The following is a 20196-nucleotide window of genomic DNA, read 5'->3' as shown; positions in this document are numbered from 1 at the left end:
ATCCACTGTGAGGGTGGTGAGGCACTGACACAGGTTGCCCAGAGAAGCTGTGGCTGCCCCTATCCCTGGCAGTGTGCAAGACCAGGCTGGATGGGGCTTTGAGCAACCTGGTCTAGTGGAAGGTGTCCTTGCCCGTAGGAAGGAGTTGGAACTGGGTGATCTTTAAGGTCCTTTCCAACCCAAACCATTATTTGATTCTATGATTCTATGTGTCCTAATAGTGTCCCATCCAGTGGCCATGGCCACCACTGCCACCAGCTGCTGGCAGTTTGTGCCATAGGCATGGAGCATTTCTCTATGTGGTGGGTCTGGGGAGAGCTCACTGGGGGCTTTGGTGCTGAGGGCACCATGGCAGGCAGGGGGATGCAGGCTTCTCTGCCTTGTTCCCATTGCAGAGCTGTGACAGGCACAGTGATAGCATCCTGCTCCCAGCCAGGCCTTCCCACCATCCGTAGCACCGCAGGGTTTTCCCTTTCACACATGGTAAGTTTGCAGAGCAGGAGGAGACGGTCACACCAGTTCCTCATGGTGCATTTCCACCCCATTGCTCCTCACTACCAATACCAAGAGGAGGTTCAGAGTAAGCCCCACAGGCTGGAGGTTTCTTATCCACTTGCTTTTGCCTCTCTGGTGGCACCAGTGGTCGGCAGAGAGAGGGTTAAGCTGCACTCCAAGCCAGCCTGACAATAATAGCAGGAAAAGCACATTTCTTCCTTGCACCTGCGAGAGCTCTGATCTGCTTTCTGCTGTTTATGGTAGTCACATTGGATCTTTCTCTCGTTAGAAGCTGAACAGCTCTAGCAGCCAGCTGTTCCCCTTGCTCTGCTCGAACCTGGCTCCTTGTACAGTCCGGGGCAGCGGGTAGATGGAAAATCAGCCTTTTAGGTCAGCATTCAAAAATAACCCATGAAGCCTTCCCTTTCTTCCAAGAGGGAAGGGTCCCGCTCCTCCCTGCTTTCTGCCTGCTTGTACTTACTGCTGGGTCGCTTACTCGGAATGCTTACTGGGGATTTGGAGTCCTGTTCTAGCAAGGGATACTCCTAAAACACCTTCAGCACAGAGCTTTATTTCTCTGTTTTTAAACGGTGTGTAGTGTTACATGTATGAAAAGGGAAAAGATTCATGAAGCTCTAGAGACAAACCAGTTTAAGGCTCTCAGACTGAAAAGCCACTTCTGCAGCTTTCCAGGTTCTCAGTTAAACTGTGGATCTGCATAAAAACTGTGCATGTTTTTCCATGCTGTGGGCTGTCCTCAGGCGAGTGCTGTGGGCAGTGCAGGGCAGAGGCGGCTGGAGGGTCCCTGTGTGCCTGGGAGCTGCACGCCAGGCTGGACCAGAGCGGCCGGCCAGACTGGCTCCGCAGTCAGCAGAGCATCCCGGAGACAGGGCGGGAGCAGAAAATGGCTGGGGTGCTGGGTAGGCAAAAAAAGTGGCCATAATATATGGAGTGCTGCACCACAGAAGCTGGTTTACATTCTAAGCCACCCAATCAACTTCTGTGTGTACGTAGCGTGAGAGATTTAGTACTAATAAATGGACAGGAGCCAAATCAGTAGTTGCTTCATCTCAAGTTAATAATTGTAAACAGCAGTGAACAGAGTTTGTTCGTTCTTCTTGCACATGAAGAGCATTAGAAACCAGTGTAAAAAGTACTTGCTTGTCATGATCTTTGTAGAGACTATCTCCTTTTGAGTAGCTGCCAATGCTGGGCTCCTGTCCCTCAGGTAGACCTGCTCCTTCTAAGGACACAGAGTACTCCCCAGGCATGTTAAATGAACTCTTCATGTGGGGAAAATCATCTTGAGTGTTTTACATAACTAATCTATTTCTGTGTGTTTCATTTCTTTATCCACCTTTTGTTTTATTTAATTTCTTTCTTCTAGTAACACAGTTCAAGCAAGGAGGAATGTATCAGAATGGGTCCATCATTGCACACAACCTACAGAATAGATCATTACCTTCCATGGATTTTAAAACTCTGGGAGAATGGGTATTCTGTGATTGCCATAATCGCATAAAGCTGTGAGAGTGGTATAGACAATAGAGATTGTTTCCAGCGAACTAACTGAGTTTGCTGGATCTTTGCTCTAGTCAGTGCAGAACTGAGGGCTGTCGCCAGGAAGAAAAGTCATGACTGTCCCGTGACTTGGAAATCATTGAAACACAACGGACACGATCGTCTCAGGTTGTTGCCAGTCATTTTACACAGTGCAATTGTGCTGTAAAAATAGAGTGTGCTTGAAATCTTAGGGTTTGTATTATTCTAGTTGAGGATTACTGATTTCCAAGAGGCAAACACAGGCTGAAAACAAAGTAATCTGTAAAAAGGGACTGTTTAGCTGGGGTAGGCATGATATTACCTGGGTTTCTCATGTGGTTGCATTAAATTAATTTTTGTTCTCATACATATTTTGTCTTTGTTCATGTGAACATTTTTTCTTAATGGGAATATGCAGAGCTGTAGGGAGGGGCATGCTGCCTTGTAATCCACCCCCTCCTGCAGCAACTTCAAGTGTAATACAGGGCACACCTCTCTATGACTGGAGAAAAACTGTTTTTTGCAGAAAGTGTGGGCTTACCTCCGGTGCAAAGAGTTTTTATGGGATCACTTAGTGACATCTGAAAGCTGCAATCACCAGTGAATTCTTCAGTGAAACAGACTGAGTCAGCACCAGTGCAGCATCTGCTGCTGGGCTGAGTGCATGGAGATGTATTGCCTAGGGAAGGCCAGCACATGATTCATCAGAATCTTCATGCACTTTTCTTCATCTATTTTATTATAAGGGTGGAAGACTGAGGCCAGAGGACGAGACTTTTAGCTTCGGCAGCCTACCAGCTGATCAAACATGTATTTCCTTGTTTAAAGCAGCTTTCTGTTTGTTTATGGTTTTGTTTTCCAGTGATGGATCCTTCTGGAAAGAGCTTTTTGATGGCACAGCTGTGAGTGAAACCAGCACAACATGTTCAGTGTCGAGGACCTCCTGATTTCTCATGGATACAAGTTGTCAAAAAATCCCCCTGTTTCATGTGAGAACAGGTGTGATGGATACCAGCAGGAAATCGCGGGGAACAGATCTGCTCAGAGAACGCTGAACGGGTTTGAGGCAGAATCGAGAGCTGGGGCTTACAGCAAGAAACCTCTGGTGAAAACCAACTCGAGCGGCACTGAAAGCAGCCATGGGAGCCATGGGAGGCAAGCAGGTCCTGGTTACCACCATGACCTTCAGGGTTTGTCCACTTTTCATACTTCAGAAGGGGGGTAAGTTTCAGCATCATGCCATGGCTTTGCTTTCTCTTCCTTTTGGTCCTGACAGTTAACTAAGCATGACCCTAACGTCTGACATCACCTTCCTGTACTCCTTTTCTGCTCCCATACTAGTGACCATTTCCATGCAGTGCAAGTCCACACGAAGCAGTGGCACATCTGTTCGCCTTCTGCTTAGAGCTAGGCCTTTGAGAATATCAGGATGATGGGAAGTGGAATATTTCATTTACTAATGTGGTCTGTATTAGAAAGGCCTTTCTGATGGGTTTAGAAAAGCTCAGTCCAAGTACAGTGAAAAAAAAGGGAGTGGGGAGGCAAAAGCTCTTCCTTCAGTTTTAAAACCTGAAGCTTCTTCTGCCGTATACATACCCTGATTTTTGCTGTGGATTCAGCCACGTGCTGAACTCATTAGGGTGTTCCTAAATGCACCAAGGTCTTTCTTGGTTTTTTTAAGGCTGCTCTTGTGAAGTAAACATGAGAAGGTGCCTGTGCATTGCTTTTTAAAACCACTCCAAGCCAGTGGAAGCTCTTGTCGTCACTCCATAAAATGTGCTTGTACAACCGTGGCTTGCTTAACATGGAGTACGTGCGCGCTGGGGCTGGGGCAGGCTGAGCAGGAAGAGCTGTGTGTACACACCGCCGCTCGGCCATTGTTCTGCAGCTATTTGAGTGCTGCAGATGAACAAAGGAAAGGGGCTAGAGCAGGACTGGAAGCCAGCCCAAGTGTGACGATAGTTTACGAGGAAAAGACCCTTCCTCCTGCCTAGTGGGCTTGAAACTGAAAGCAGGGCAAAGCACTGTTGCCTTGGGAGGTTGTCCTCTTACGAAGACCTTCATGTGGCAAAGGCATGTGGGCCCTGCCTGCTGGGCTTGTCTGCTCTTTCCCTTCATGTCTCTTCTCCTTGCAAGCCTGCTTGCCTGGAGCAGGAATGGCTTCTGGCTGCCAGCTAGGATAATGGGCAGGAAGAGATGTGAGCTCTGCAAAGCAGTCCTGGGGCAGCACATCCCAGCTGCGGTGAAAGTTCCCAGGTGGAACCAGGCCTTCTGGAGAAGGAAGGAGAGGACACAGGTTTGAAGGTAATGAAGAGGATTCTTCATGGTGTGTTACAGGTGAAGTAAACTGGACAGCAATAAAGTGAGGGAAGACAATGAGAAAGAATGAGAGGGGAAAAGGTTTTGAAGCAGGGGAAGAGAGTGTGCAGGGCCGCCAAGGAAGGTGGTGCTTGGCCTTGGAGCTGAGGTTACAGTATGGAGAAAAACTAGTGTGAAGAAGATACATGTCTGTGCAAGGCTGGAAGCTACTCCCGTGCTGCTGCTCCCACACCCTGTAAGGCAGAGCCTGTGTGGGTACGTGGTGGCAAGGGAGGACTGCTGCTTCCCTGCACCCCTCTTCTCCAGGTGCATCTGCAGGGTATTGCGTGTCTGCCGCATGTTTCGGACATGGCAGAGGTGTCTGTAACTGCTCATGATGGCTAAATACAAAATAATGCAATCTGACCATTTAAACATCTCTTTATAACATTTCAAAATGCAAGGAGTGGAACCTGTCAGTCTACAGCGTAGTTAAATATTGTATTCTGGTTTCTAAAAGTGGCTTTTCCACATAAAATAGGAAACAGAGCCCTGGAAATGGCTTTGTCACACCTTCATAAAGATACAACTCTTTTCTTACGATTGTCGTTACAGCAAACTGATTCCCAGAGAGCCTGTTGGGAGCTCTTACAAGGCACTAGCAGATATAAACAAGGGAAAACCTTTCTCTGAGCCGTGCCTTTCTTGCCATCCCTGGGTGTGCAGAGTACCTCTGGTGCAGAGCCCAACGCTGCGCTGTTGGTACAGGAAGGGAGGAGCGAGCCCTCTGGGCCAGATCCAGGAAAGCTGGCTGCAGCTTCAGTGCTGCCGCACTGTTAGTCCCCCTCCTGACCCTGAGGCATATCCGAGGCACAGGGCTGCCATGCAAGTGTGAGCTGTTTTGAAACTGAAGGGAAGATGGCCCACTTTGGAATGTTTTGGCCTTTTACAGGTGGGCCATGGTGAATTCCACTGGGAATTTTGATCTCTCCCACTGTCTGGTTTCTGTGCTGTCATAGAAAATAAGTTCCTGGTTCTCAAGCTGGGAAAGAACTGCACACTGCAGAGATTTGGGAACCATTTAGGCCCAAAGAGGGGGCAATCACCCAGCAAGATCCATCGTGAAGACACTGCTCTTTGGGCACTGCAGGCTTCCTGCAGCCATTTCCTGGCACTGCCTTCCCAGTGCCGCACCGCAGCAGGAGAGGCCCAGAAGAGGCAGAGTGTGTCCTGTCTGCCTTCACAGACCCTGGCCAGCTCCACGGCAGTCCGGAGCATCACTCGGGCTCCTCAGCCGGGGAATTATCTACACCACGCTCTTGCCCAGACCACTCACTGATGTAGAAGAGCTAATCACCTTCCAAGCAGCACAGAAGCGAGTGACATTGCCCACCTCGTTGCTGCCTACACAGACAGGTTTGCAGGGCTCAGGGTGTTTCATGATGGCAGGAGATGATGCTGTTGTCTCCACTCATTGGAGTAGTTCTGCTCATGAAACTTTGCTGAGGAGGAGGAGAGAGGATTCATAGCAACTGCATGTGGGCACATCACACCGCCCGCTGCTGCTGCTTGCAAAGGGGGAGTGACACGCCAGTGGAGCCGGGAAGTAATGTTTTGCTCTATTGCGTTGTTCTTCAGGCAAAGCGTGGGGAAGCGGATGGTGGGAGGGCTGTCCTCACTGTCCTTGCTTAACTGAGCATTAAGAGGTTTCATAGTAAAGGTTTGGGAGAGGAGACAAGGCAAAGAAAATGGGAAAGCTGACCCTATGTGTGGAGATGACAGAGTTCATAGGAGAACTCTCTCCTGCTTCTCTCCTGAGTGGAGAGAAGAGGCACTTTGCTTAGCTGTTTGTCTGTGGGAGGAACTATGTTGGTAGCTAGCAAATTTAGGCAGAAATAGACATCATTAATGAGATCACCTGCTGGAAATATTAGAAAAGTGTGCTGGAGCTTAGAAGAGTGTACATGAGGATAGAATCCCAAACCAGAACAGAAGCTGCCAATGTCCAGAGCAGCCCTGTGAAAAGTTTTCCCCTTGATGCCAAATCCTGGAAATTTCTGAACAGTGCCTCTTGGTTGGGCACAAAGCAGATCAGGCACCCTGAGCTACTGGGTGCCTGATGCTTACCACTTGCACACTGGCAGCCAGAAACAGGGACAGAAACTCCCTAGAGAGCCCTACAGTGGCCTCATTCTGCAGGGTTTTGACTTCGAAGCCTGTGCCACACTCCTTCACTTCTGATCCCATTATGTGCATGATGTGAGGTCCTGCTGGTCAGTCACCCTAGGGGAACTGGGCAGCTTCCACCCATTGCTCTGAGAGTGGCAGCTTGGTGAAATGCAGTCATGCAGGTAGTGCAGGGTGGACTGACGGCCTCATTTCTTGCAAAGACCTAAAATTCGTAGAAAGTTAGCAATAGTTTGGGGAGGTTTTTTGCACGTTTTTCATTAGATACAGAATCAATTTGCAGCACTTCATCACAGCAAACATGATATTTGTTGGAAGCAGGCCTGTAAGAAAAGGGTTCTTGATGTTAAAATCTACCTCCTTGGTCCCATGGGACCTCTCTGTCACTGGCACTTACATCTTCCTGGTTGGTCCCATGGGACCGCTCCATCCTTGGCACCCCTCCCAACTGTGAAGCACTTGCAAGCTGCTGTGTCCAGGTGTGCATTTCTTTGTGCATCAGTACTGGCGCATCATGGGGTGAGACAAAATTCTGTAGTTGCATGATCGGAGACTAGCTACTGCTAAGAGGGACTCTGGGGTCTCTTCATTGATAATATGTCATGGACATGAAGACTGCAGCATGACTGGTGTTTGCCATCCAAAAATGTAGCATTGCTGAGGCTGTAGTGGAGCATTTTGAACTTGGGGTGCCCCTTGGATGCTGCTTCTTCCCACTTCATTGACCCAAGACCCAAAAGTGTCATCTATCCTGGAAGGAGGCACTCTCTGCTGCAGTAGTGGCTGCAAGCAGTGTGGTTGTGCAGTGCTGCCCCACTGCCTGCCATGCCTGCCTGCCATGCCTGCAGTGTGCACATGTGCAGGAGCTGCTTTCCATCCTTGAGAGCAAAGGAGCCTTTAGGCTGGAGCTAAGCTGAAGTATCCTTGGGAAGGCTGTGGAGCATCCCCTTCCCACTGCACGGTGCAGTGCCCTCCATTCCAAAGGTTTATGGTGCTCACGATACAGGCTGTCTGTAACCACTTCTAGCACCTGAGCCGGGAGCTGGAGATACTGATAATGTCCATCTTGTGAATAGATGACAGAAAGGATCAGGCTTCAAGTGCTCTGAATACCTCCTTTTAAATGTCTTTTCTGCACTCGTGTTGTAATGATGACATAGTACAGGTTATGTGGTCGTTTGTATCATGTTCCAAAGTTCATTACTGGAGCCTAGTTATTAATATTTGAATCTTAAAAATTAATTTAATCTTTTAAACAGCTTTTAATAAATAGAGGAACATCCTTTCTGTAACTGAGGCTGTCCTAACTTGGGCTAATTCACTTTAATAAATGTCTGAACTTGGGTTTTGTTTGTTTTTAAAAAAGCAAACTAAACAAAACTCTTCTGTTTTAGTGGTTTCGTAGGAAAGAGTCGAGTAATGCTTCCTTCCCTTTCCTGATTTCCTATTAGATCCTTTAAACTGCCAGCCCATTCCATTCCCATGCTGTTAGTTGAAATTGTTGCAAATCTCAATATTATTGTCTACCTTACCTCCTTCCCCGGATGTTTTTATATTTGGGTTGATAAGAATTTGGGTTTACTTTGATATTTTTGATTATGAATTAAGATTTGCAACATCATCTCTGGAAATTTAAAGATCAAGATTTTTAGATGCTTTTCTAAACGACCACTGAAGCAGGAATCATTTTAGGGAAGCCTGATGGTCTGTGTTGAGCAAGATGTCAAATTAAATAATCGTAACAGTCTCTCTGATCTTGGAATCTATGACTCTGTACTTCCTGCAATTTCTGCAGAGCCTTTTACAATAATGGATAAAATCAAACAGCAGGAGCAATCTCTCCATTCCCTCCTCGCTACTGCTAGACACTATTTCTCACCTCGTTTTGTAAACGCAGGTACAAATGGTGCTATAGCAGCATGGGGATGAGATGAAAAGGTAGATCTGATAATCTCAGAAGGAGGCAGCATTTGTTCAACTACGTGTCTCCACATGCAGAGGGGCATGGAAATGTTCGTCGTCCCTGAAATCAACTTTCCAATATAGTAGGTATTCTGTTATATCTCACTGATTAATGAAGATGTCTGTTACTTCCTGGGGTTCAGCAATCGAACTGTACTTTGTGCTTCAGCGGCAGAACATTTTGTTCAGATGTTAAGTCTTAATCCAGCTGAATTAATATGAACAAGATGCTCCTTATCCCAGTTTGGTTTTTAAACTTTTATAGTCATAGGATGAAGTTAATACACATAAAAGAGAATTGCTGTGGGTCTGGATTGCTTAATTTTCATTCCAAATTTTGAGTTGTATTATGTTTTCACAAAATACTATTTAAATAGATCAGGGGGTTTTAGTAAAAAAGAGCCAGATGACTGTTTATATACCTTGGGGTGGAGAGAAGAGAAAGAAATTCTTGGGTTCTATATACATACTTGTCCTATTTCTGTCAATTTTGATTTTTCTTTCCACTCTTATGCTGGTGGCAGCCACATAGTGTAAAGGCAGTTATATTGTTGGACACCTCAGGTACAAGAATAGCAGAACACAGTTCAAATAGAAGATTAATTAATTATTTATATAGAAGGGTACCGATTTTGTTCTGCAGTAATATCTAAAACAGTTTACAGTGTTCAGAACACACAAAGAGCTTATTCTGTTCATGTAAATCTCTGTTCTGGATTTCTAATCCACGGTAAAATATCTAATGTCTTTCATATTTCAGTAATGGATTGCTGGAGTTAATCCCTCTTTTATATGAGAAATTTATACTTCTTTTGAGGTATTTTAGATTTCAAATATTGGTTCCACCTTAATCAGAACTGTGCTGATACATCACCATTGTTGTGGCATGTCTCATTTAATCCAAAGCATTTTGAAGAAGTTCATTCCCTAAGAAAGATGAAAAGAAACAACACTGGAAACAACATGTAAAATTTCAGTTCCTACGGTAGGATGCAAATCATGTTTCTTACAGAATGTATCTTATGAAATAGCCCTCTATCTATTCTCCCTACTCTGCTTTTTGGATTACTATTAAACTTGTGTACCACAGTAGTCCCCTTGACATCTATAGATTTTGATGTAGCAGAGTGCAGAAATAAGTTCAGCACAATAATTTCTGGTTTTCTGGTGTCTGTCGAGGAGGGCTGTGCATGTTTGCACAGCATGTAACTGTGTGCATTTGTTTCTCTCTCTAACAGCTTTGCATAGCTAACAATGTGCCAGCAGAGCGCTGGTCCCTTCCTTTACTCATGTTAATGACTGACTTTTAAATCCTCTCATTAAAATCATCATATCATCTGATTGCGAATAGATTACACAAACCCCATTGGCATAACTCCACATTTGACCTCCTAATGTGCTTTACTCATAAGAGAAAGAGCAGGCATCTGTGCAAACTGCCTGTGACACTGCGTTTCTTTTTCAGGGTTTATGACAGGCCTCAATTAGCACGGTCTTCCCAGCCCAAGACTGATAAAGATCTCGCCTACTGGAGAAGACGAGGACAGGACTTCAGTGTGCTCCTGGGCTATTCCCAGAAAGCCGGTGTGGAAATGAAAGGCCTGGCTGCAGCCCCAGGGGCACCCCGGCACCCCAAGGAGAGTCAGCTGAAGGTGGGCACGGGCGCAGGGTACAGCAGAAGAAGCGGCTTGCAGGAGAGCTGTGAAGTGCCCAGTGACTGCAGATGGCAAAGTATGGGAATGGAAAGCTGGAACCAGCCAAAAAAGGTCGGGAGGCAAATGTCTGAGGGTGACAGGGAGAAGCTGCTTCAAGAGCTATATTCACTGACTCTGGGAGACAACGTACTGAGCACCCACAACAAGGGGAAATCACAATCACTGCCGAGGGTCCTTTCACCCGAGAGCATGAGGTGCGTGGAAATGCCCTCCCTGACCAACAGTAACAACTCGCTCAGCGTAACTAAAACCCCCTCCTATCCCCCAAACAGACTGAGTGTGGAACCAGCCAAGCACCACGAAACAGGAGGCCATCTCCTTCCCCTGGTGAAACCCAAGTATGGGAGACCTCTCAAGCCTCCCTCCTACGAACTGCAGCGGCAGGCCAGGGCACCTGCGGATACTGTGGGTTTCCAGGACCACTACCAGAAAGATGAACCCATCTCCTACTTAGCCAAAGTTAATGAGCCAAGGCAAGAGGCTTGCATTCAAGACTCTGGTTTGGAGCCCCCGGTCTACGTACCTCCTCCTTCTTACAAATCCCCACCTCACCAAAACGTGACCCCTCATCCTCTCAGTGAAGTGCCTAACAAAGACACATATGCCAGCAGCAATCAGCAGGGTCCTACAGAGCGGGTTGTCCCCTGCCAACGACCAGCCGTGAATACTTTTGAAGCGGGGGGTGACCCTTACAAAGACAAACATCTTCCTCATGGGAAGCAAAGCCATGCAAGGCGCCCTGCTGACTACCTGCGTTCTGTTCAGTATATCCCCTTTGATGATCCTCGGATACGACATATTAAAATTGCACCACCAGAAGGTCTTCGGGACAACACTAAATACACTGAAAATGCACGTAGTCCTAGTTCTGGTGCTTTGCAAGAGAGAGATCTTGAAGTACAGTACAACAGTGCCTTTCTGGATGCATCAAACTTGTCCAATTCTGCTAAGGGCGAAAGAACTTCCGCCAGCTCCACACATAGCAACAGATGGTTGGCACCATCCATCCGAGATCAGGAAAACTGTGCCTTGCTGGACCAAAGAGACAGTTGTAGCACAACTAATCACAGCCCCCGTAATGAAGCCAGTGCGGAGTACACAAAAGGCAAACTTTCTGTAAGAAATTCACATATGGACAGCACCTGTGAGACTGTTACAAAAGTGAAAAAGTTTGAACCTGGAACTGGGATGCAGAGCAAAAAGAGTTCAAAGAAAAAAATGAATGAAACTATATTTTGTTTGGTCTCTATCCCAGTTAAATCAGAATCCAATCTGCCAGATACAGATAGGAACAACAACATAACCCAGACCCCTGATAAGAATGGGTTTGATAACAATGGGGCTTTGCAAGAACAAAGTCTCTTAAGTATGTCTTCAACGGACTTGGAGTTACAAGCGCTTACAGGAAGCATGACCAATAAAAATGAGTTACAAAAACAAGAGCTGTGGAGACCAGAAGAGTTCAAACAAATGAATGACCTCAGATTTATTCCGCCTGCAAAACACAGAGAGCTCAAATACTCTGGCTCCTGGCCAGGCGATCAGTACAAAGACCAGCAGACACAGACCAGTTTCACAGAAGAACCTAAAAGCCCAGAATTTTTCCATGGTACAAAGCCTGGGCAGCCCAATAGTAACAAACCGCTGTCTCCAAAGCTCCTAGGATGTACAGCATCCGCGATAGGGTCAAACCAGACAGGGTTACCTTCTGACGAGAGAAGCTGCAGGCAGAGCACTTACGGTCTGAAGGGTCAGATGTACCTCAGCCAGTCTAGCAACAGTGCATTTTCCAGGACTGCCACCTCGGTCCTTCAGGCCCCCTCCCCAAAAGCCGACCGGAGCCAGCCCATGTCTGCCCATGAGAGGGAAATTGGCCTTCCTTCCAAGGGAGATGTAATTAAGGGAGAACCAGGTGCTCCCTGCAACAGTAAAGAGCTGTTTGGGCAGTTCCTGTTGAAGCCTGTAAGTCGCCGTCCCTGGGATGCAATAAGTGAGCTAGAAAGTTTTAACAAGGAGCTGCAAGAGCAGGAGGAGAGCACAAGCAGTGAAGAAGATTTGGAAAGTGCTGCGGCTTCCCTGCAGGCAGGTGCCTTTACTCAGAGGAGGGCGTCCAGAAATGAGAAGGTGAACCAGGAGCCAAAACACAGTGGGAAATCAGAAATGGTTGTGCCAGAAAGGCCTGTATTTAAGTCAGGAAGAGTTAAAAGTAAGTCTGAAAGTTGGAGTGTGGGGACAGAGCATGGTGGTGAGCCAGGCAGCATTGGCTCTCAAGGCTCTTTGCAGCCAGGAGGGAGCAGTGAAGGAGTCAGACCAGCAGATGGAAGTGGTAACATAACAGAAATGAGGATGGGGGAAGCCAAGAGCAGAATAAGCAAGCAGCTAGTTCATGTGGACCCTCTCCAGAGAGTTCTGTCCAGTAGCCCAAGCAGTTCGTGTCACAGTAATCCTTTCAATAACCCTGTCTTGCAGGCTATGAGTGAAGACCAAAATTACCTGGACTTTGTTAAGCTGAGCAAAGGTGCAACTCCCACAAATGATACAGTAGTAGAGAGAAGCTCGGTAGTATACTCATCACTAACAAAGAGGAACCATGGGCGCTCAGAGCCAGATTTGAGGTCAGTGGGACTTGATGTAGCCCCAGGACCCGGTGCTGACAATTCTGATCACTCTTCAAATGCAAATGCAGTGGAAATCCCTGTGAATGAGTCATTGCAGGCAAGAGCTGCAAGAATTTTAGGTATAGATATAGCAGTGGAGTCTCTCCTTCCGGATGACCTCCTTGGGCCCCATCCCAGCAGTAGCCCTGCAAATGGTGCCCAGGACATTGGGCCGTCAGTGGGGAGCACAGTAAGTGACAAAGAAAGAAAAAAAGAGGGTTCTTATGAAGGCAGACGTAAGTGTGGCTGGACAGAGAGTGCTCTCTTTGTCAGAGCAGGAGGCCGATCTTTATACCCTGCTGAATGCCAGACCGCTCACCAGGAAGCCAGTCCTAAACCGCAGGTAACAGAACAAGCTCTTGAACAACCTGCGAGTCCCAGCCAAACTGAGGACCAAAACTTGGTTTGCAAGTCAACTGTGTATCAGCATTCAGAAAAGAGAGTGAGAAGCACTTCAAAAGTGATAGAGACACTCCAAGGCAAGCTCACTTCTCCACCTAGCCGGACTGCCATGGATCGCTTAGTGCGAATGAAAGAAGTTGACTCTGTGTCCCGGATGAGACGTCTGAGCATTAAGAGTGCAGACTCAGGAGAGGAGGTGGATGAGGAGAAGCTGTCAAGGGTACAAGAGGAAAGAGGAAGCAAACTGGCAAGCTCAGGGGCTGTTTCCAAGCGTGTTATCTCTCTCAGTGAAAACGGATATTTAGGTGGAGTGGACAGGAAGAAGAACGACAGAGACTTTTCTTTAGGTAAGACCCTATTACAGGAGATCCAGATGGGTGCTGTTTTCTTATGTAATGGGCATGATCGATTTACTTATGCCCACATAATGCTGCTCAAATAGTTACAGGCTGTAGGTGGTACTACCCCCATCTGGTTCCCACCCCTTTGCTCTCCTTGTGGAAGAGATGAGTATTCTCTGCTCCCATTTTAGGAAAAGGAACTGTAAAGCTCACTTGTGATACTGAAACTCATTCACAGAGACTGGAGCGCCCTCTGAGGTCTTATCTCTGTTTAATTGTTTCAGGGAACAGACAGCTTCAAACAGCAGAGTTGAAAGATAGTCACTCTAGTGCCAGTGTTTGGGAACGTGGTGATTTAGTAATAGCCTCTCCTTGAATACCTACTTTTTCCCTCTCTTAAGTAGACACATACGATATTAGAGTTCAGAAGAAACTAAAAATAAAAATCTGATGTTCTTCTGTGAAGCCCCTGGGGAAATGGCTGCGTTGAGAGGCCTGGAAAATTCTCTTTCATGAATCTTTTCCAGATCAGATGTTGAGAATAACTGTTATCCCCAGGTCAAATGGAAAGTTGACTTTCTCAGTGAACACCTTTTTTTTTTTTTTTTTTTTGTTTTTTCTTTCTTTTCCCCTTTTCCCTTTTTTGTGTTCCTCATCTCTCAAAAGCATATAAACTTGTGTAGTCCATATGCATCCCCAAAGTAACATGAGCCGTTCTCTCTTCAAAATGCTTTTCATATGGCCTTGTGTTGAACAACTGAAAATCAGTTGTTGCCATAGATCGGTGTAAAGGGATAAATCTCCCAGGCCACCTGTCTAGTCCATTAAATTAATTGGAGGGAGCAAATGTATGGTGTGAAAGTTGTTAAATTAATATTAATCTCCTCCTTCCTTTTTCCATCCTCCCTGTAACAGCTAACACTTTACCTTCAAATCTGCACAGGTTATTCATTAAACTTCACCGATATAAATCTGGTCACAGTTTTCCAGTACAGAGGGACAGAAACTAAATGGAGCATACTTTAAAGTGGATTTATGTATTTCCATCTGAAGAGAAATATTTGTATTAGTTCTAAGTATTGACTCCTGTGGTCTTGCAGCCTTTCCCTTCATGTCTTCTTTCCGTATTTCACAGCTCTGTGTCTCTTTCTGCTTTGAACTGTATTTCTCGAGACCAGATTTTCCAAACAGGCTAATTCAGCGTTCTTGTACCCATCAGGTCTAGTATGCCCCACATGCATTTCATATGCTTTCCTCCCTTGGGGTTTCTGCTGGAGTGAAGAAAATAACTGCTGTGGTGACATGACTTCAGGGATGTATCAAAACAGATTGTGCGTGTTTATTGGAGATTTATTCTGCAGTAAATTAGGTCTAAATTTATCCTTCTTGCTGACAATGCCAGGCTTGTATTCTGCAGTGTGTTCTTGTTGCAGCAGCTCCCTCGCAGACGTAACAGCCCTCCCCGTTCCTGGATAAGCATGGATGTCCCTTCTTGTTGCACACATCCAGTACCGCAGGGTAGCACACAGTCACATGGGAGGGGCAGGCATCTCTTCCACTGGCCTCTTCCCATCCAAAGAGACCCTGAATTGTTGGTGGCCGCAAGATCTCCACGTTACCTTAATGAGGCAGAACTGAAGATTCATGTTTGTAGAAAGGCCTAGTATTGTGTCTTCCTCTGTTAACTCTCACTTCAACTTCCAGATTAACTCACTGGTACCATTGACAGACAAAATGAGAATTAAGCATAGAATCACAGAATGGTTTGGGTTGGAAGGAACCTTCAAGATCATAGAATCATAGAATAGTTAAGATTGGAAAGATCAATTAGTTCCAACCCGCCTGCCACAGGCAGGGACACCTTCACTAGACCAGGTTGCTCCAAGCCCCGTCCAGCCCGGCCTTGAACACTGCCAGGGATGGGGCAGCCACAGCTTCTCTGGGCAACCTGTGCCAGTGTCTCACCACCCTCATAGTGAAGAGCTTCTTCCTCATGTCTAATCTAAATATACCCTCTTTCAGGTTAAAGCCATTCCCGCTTGTCTTATCACTATATGCCCTTGAAAAAAGCCCCTCTCCAATCTTTCAACAAGATATCTTGTTGAAAATCTTTGTATTTGTAGCTTTTAAAGAGTAAATATTGCTAAAGGCCATTCTATTTGGAGTGAGGTAGGGTGATGTTAGTCTTACGACTGCAGAATGGGCCCATCATAGAGGCTAGAGCCCTTAGCAGAAACAGGCTTTCACATGTATAATGCAGCTTGGCATATGAACAGTCATCTCAGAGTAGAAGTTCTGACGAAACTCAGTGCAAGCAGCTCATCTTACTATGCAAATACTGCCATTAGAGGAACATCACCAAATATTCCCAAATGCAGTTGATGTATTTTCTCCTTTGCTGTTTGAAGACTGCTTCCGTGAGGCTGCTGATCTGGCTTTGTTGCTGTAGAAGGCATTTCAAATGAGCTTAACCAAATGTTGAATAAACATTTCTGTTCAGTGCTAGAACTCCAATGTTTGTCTCCCCTGAAGTGTGGCATAGCCTGGCCCTTTTCTGTCCTTGGTTTAGGTGCTGAGGGCATGGGTCAGCTTCTAAGGAATAAACTGAGCTACACAGAAACTCCATGTCTTGTGGCCTTATTGTGTCCCCCCACCTCACTCCCCAAAACAGTGAGCACCTGCAATTTTGTGGGTTAGTTCTATTAGTGTGAATTTGTCTGGCCTTAGGAAAATCAGGTTTCTGGAACGTAAATCCATTTTTATTCTTAGGTCAGCCTCACTCAGAACAGTTCAGCATTTTTGGGCGTTCTAGCAGTTTAGATGGCAAAATATTTACAGTGAGAAAGATGTTACTGCTTTAGAGGCATCTTCCCACACCGTCAGTTCATTAAGCTTAGAAAGATGCAGTGTTATCCTGGAGTGCACTAGCCCTCGAAAACATTTTTCTCCTTAATTTTTTTTTTTGCATTCACGTGGCATCTGTTTTTGAAGTTTGGAAATACCAGAGGAGGCTTAATAGTGATAAGCTGTTCTGAAAACACAGTGTTGCTGGCACAGACTCCTTTCTTGACTGGCCTAGCAATTTGGAGAGAGTAGGCAAGAGAAGCGATAAAGGATCCTGCAATAGGAATCCACCCACTGGGGCCAAATCCAGAAGTTCTCTCTTAGCCAGCCCCACCTTGATACGAGTCTGGATGCTGCAGATGGACACTTGCACATTGGGGTAGAAATTTCCCTCTGAGGCTTTTTATGCTTGTTTGAATGAAGACACTCACTCACATCAACATAAAAGTCCTGAGGGTGAATGTTTTACTCCAAAGTGTGATATTTATTTGTGCAACTATTTTCATGCTCAACTGTTTAAACACGAGTCCTGTGGGAGAACAGCCTATGAGAGGGATGTTTAAGGTTAGCACAGATGCCTGGGTTGCATAAGAGCAGCAAGTAGCACATGGTAGCACGGGCTGTAGTGCTGGTTTGTCCAGGCCCCTATGTTCCTCCTAGCCCTGGTTCCTCCATGCCATGACCATGCATCCCCAGGAGCCCAGGGTAAGTCAGATGCATGCATGCTGGCAGAGGGTGGGCAGATCTCACAAGGCAAAGCCCTTTCAGTGCAATCCTAACCCAAAGTCACAAAGGTGAAGGAAAGGGCTTGTGTCTGCTGACTTCATGGCCAACGTTGGGATAAATCCAATAAAAAAAAGTGGTAGAGGAGTGTGCTTAGGGATTCAGGAAAAGAAAATCAACATATGGTCTGTCCTGTGCACTGATAAGAGGTGGGCTCAAAATGAAGAGCAGTGCTAGTAAGCCAGTCCGGTGCTTTAGTGAATAATGTTCAAAACGTGAGCTGCAGTTCTGCAGACTGAAGCAAGACAGTCTAGCCATAGTGATGCAACGCAGCTGTGCTTTCCTGTATTCTGCTGAATTAATCTGAAAGCAAGGATTTGCAATTGAATGAAAAGTCCCCGATGATTTGATGGTATCATCACTTCTTCAGCTAGCCTTAAACACCCTGCTAGGATGCTTAAAGCATTTACTTGTCCTTAGTGTTTAGTACCGGGGGGGGGGGGGGGGGGGGGGGGGGGGGGGGGGGGGGGGGGGAGGCAAATCTTAAGTCGTTCTCTCCCTGTCAAAGCATCTGAAAACTAGAAGTAGTCACTTAGCATTCAGTGTGCGTGTTCCTACCCACCCAAGGCTTTCCAAGTCCTATCTCCATGCATTTGATCCAAGTTGTTCCTGAATTACGCTTGCGTACATACAGAATTTGGGTCAGGAATGTAGCATGTATCTTTAAGGCTGTAAGTCCAGTATTAGCTTCTTTTTTAAAATAAAAACTAGGGAAAAGATGTCTCATTTCCACAGCTGGCAACGTTGAATAGATTGCACATTATTAATAGTATTTTCTTGGGTTTTTTTCAGATGCATATGACCCCACCAAAGTTGAAAAGGTGTGAGATGAACGAAGAGAATAGAGAGACTTCCATTCAACTAAGAATGTTTCACTGATTTTTTTTTTTTTTTCTTCCTGGGTGCTCTTTGTTTGTTTTTTTGTTCTTTGATGCTTGGAAATTGCCTCCATTTGTGGTGTTCATGGTGTACTGATAATGCCTTTACCACTGCCACTAGGAATTAGCTGTTTGTATCTGAAACTGTTGTGGAGACCACAGAAAAATCTGACTTCTACATTGGAACCATCTGGCTTTGTAGTGATAAGACTTAATACCTACTGTTGGCAAAGAGTTTTTATCTGAACTCTCTTTCAGTCTTCAGTGGGGACGGTGAAATGCATGAAGTGAGGCTTTTGAGCTTTCTCTTTGGTGTAAATGTAAATGTGGGAGATTAGTGAAATGATTTGTAAAAGAATGTGAATTTATAAGCTAAACTTTCTAAGTATCTACAGTCTAAACTTTGTTTAACTTAAGGGATTTTTGGCCATAAGTAGAAAGTGCTGCTGCACTAAGTTGTAGAAGGAATGTGAGAGAATGGTAGCGAAGACCAATTGTGAAATTATTTCTGACTTCCAGAGTTTGAATTTACTTGGATTAAATACTTACTTGCCACCTAGAGAAAAGCAAAACCCCCGAAGCTTCTAAAAGATGGAAGACTTTCTTAGTACAGTGTACAGAACGTGTAATTATAGTAGCTGGCAACTAGTGTTTCAAACCAATGCAAAGTATACCACTGGCTGTTTTGCACTCAGTATTACCTATTTTTGTTTTGCTGTTTAGAAATTCTTTATATGAAAGAATAGTAGCTGGTTTAAAATAGCCCATTTTAACAAAGTAACTATATTTCTTGTTACAGAATACTATCTATTTTTCTACGATGTAAACAATTGCTAACAAGTGGCAAGTATAAAGAAGTATTATTATTATTATTATATTTTAAGAAGACTTATCCCTCTGAGTGAAGGTGCCCCAAGCAGATTTCACTTGTATATCTTAATGCACGCTCCATATTGCCGCATACTCAGTAGCGCTACCTTATTTTGTTCTGAAAAGAGCCATCTATGTATGTATGTACTACAGTGTTTTTCCCCACTCAACCTTTGGATCGTTCTTGGAGCCACTTTCTGAAACACAGCTGGGAACTGTCTGGGCTGGTGTTGTTGCCATTACATTCCAGTGGCAGCCATGATCAAAACATGGGTTTGGAGCTCAGTCCCAGTGTCTTTGAGTGGCTCAGACAAAAGACCTGGTTTCTTTCTTTTACTTTATTCTCTTTTACAGATTATGGGTTTGAGTTGGGCCAGTGTATAAAAAAGAAACAAAACTGGGTCTAATTCTTCCCTGAAGTCAATTGATGTTGCTGGGGAGGAGTTCAGGTGTCTTCTTGACGGCATTCAAGTACATGGCTTTAAGTGTATTTTATCTGCACACACAAATGCATGAATTACAGAATCTACAATAAAGCCTATGCATTCTGCTCTTTGAAACTAAATTAGCCTGCATAGTATGTGCATCTTTAAAGCCTTTATGTCCACTCCTGTGTGTTTTTTTGTAAGTACCTGTGTCCTAACATTCTTCTGATGACTTGTTCATGTACTTCACTGGTCTATTTTACTGGCCTTTTCTGTTTTTTTAGCATAATTTTATTTTTAAAAATCTAGTTTCTTGAAATATTTTTTCCTAAGTCTGTAATTTTGAAAGAATGATGGGGAAAAACACTCATCCTGTGTTTTGGCAGCAAGAATTTCTTGTCTGTAACACATGATTCTGTTACATATGGACTATTTAAAGCTTGTTTGAAAAGAAAATGTGGTCTATAATTTATTTTATTAACTCTTGTGTGTGCTGTTGTTGTTGACAAACTGTTCCCACCACTTTTACTGTATCCAGCTTTCTTCATCACCATCTGCTAAATCTAGGGGCTAGTAAATAGCTACAAAACACATTTTGTCCACTCGAAGCCCCCTCCACCCCGCTTCTGCCCATAAAAAAACCTAATTCTGAAAAGGAACTGCCTCAACTCTCATCATCCCACTTACTAGTAAAGCTGTGATGCTTAGCAATAATTTGGAAGTTTAATTTATCCTTGATTTCTGGAGAACTGTAATTTGTCCCATATAACCAGTCGTCCTACCTTCAGTTCATTTCT

The 20196-nt window shown here is 45.1% G+C and overlaps 1 protein-coding gene across 4 annotated transcripts in view; it reads left to right on the top strand.

Moving 5' to 3' along the window:
- The window catches only part of JCAD (junctional cadherin 5 associated), a 61670-nt gene extending 41799 nt beyond the window's left edge, over positions 1–19871 (top strand). For 2 of the 4 annotated variants that reach the window (XM_030498767.1, XM_030498757.1), the window contains exons 2-3: positions 2900–3258; positions 9950–13700. In XM_030498767.1, coding sequence (XP_030354627.1) covers positions 2960–3258; positions 9950–13700 — 4050 coding nt within the window. In that variant the 5' untranslated portion in view covers positions 2900–2959. Of the gene's footprint in view, positions 1–2899; positions 3259–9949; positions 13701–18018 lie in introns of those variants that run through there. The other 2 variants (XM_030498776.1, XM_030498786.1) reach the window with 2 other exon arrangements.
- Positions 19872–20196: the final 325 nt, after the last annotated feature.

Source organism: Strigops habroptila, chromosome 1, assembly GCF_004027225.2.
Source record: "Strigops habroptila isolate Jane chromosome 1, bStrHab1.2.pri, whole genome shotgun sequence".
In the NCBI taxonomy this organism is placed as follows: domain Eukaryota; kingdom Metazoa; phylum Chordata; class Aves; order Psittaciformes; family Psittacidae; genus Strigops; species Strigops habroptila.
Note: the sequence above shows the minus strand (reverse complement) of the source record. Positions and strands in the feature narration are given on the sequence as shown.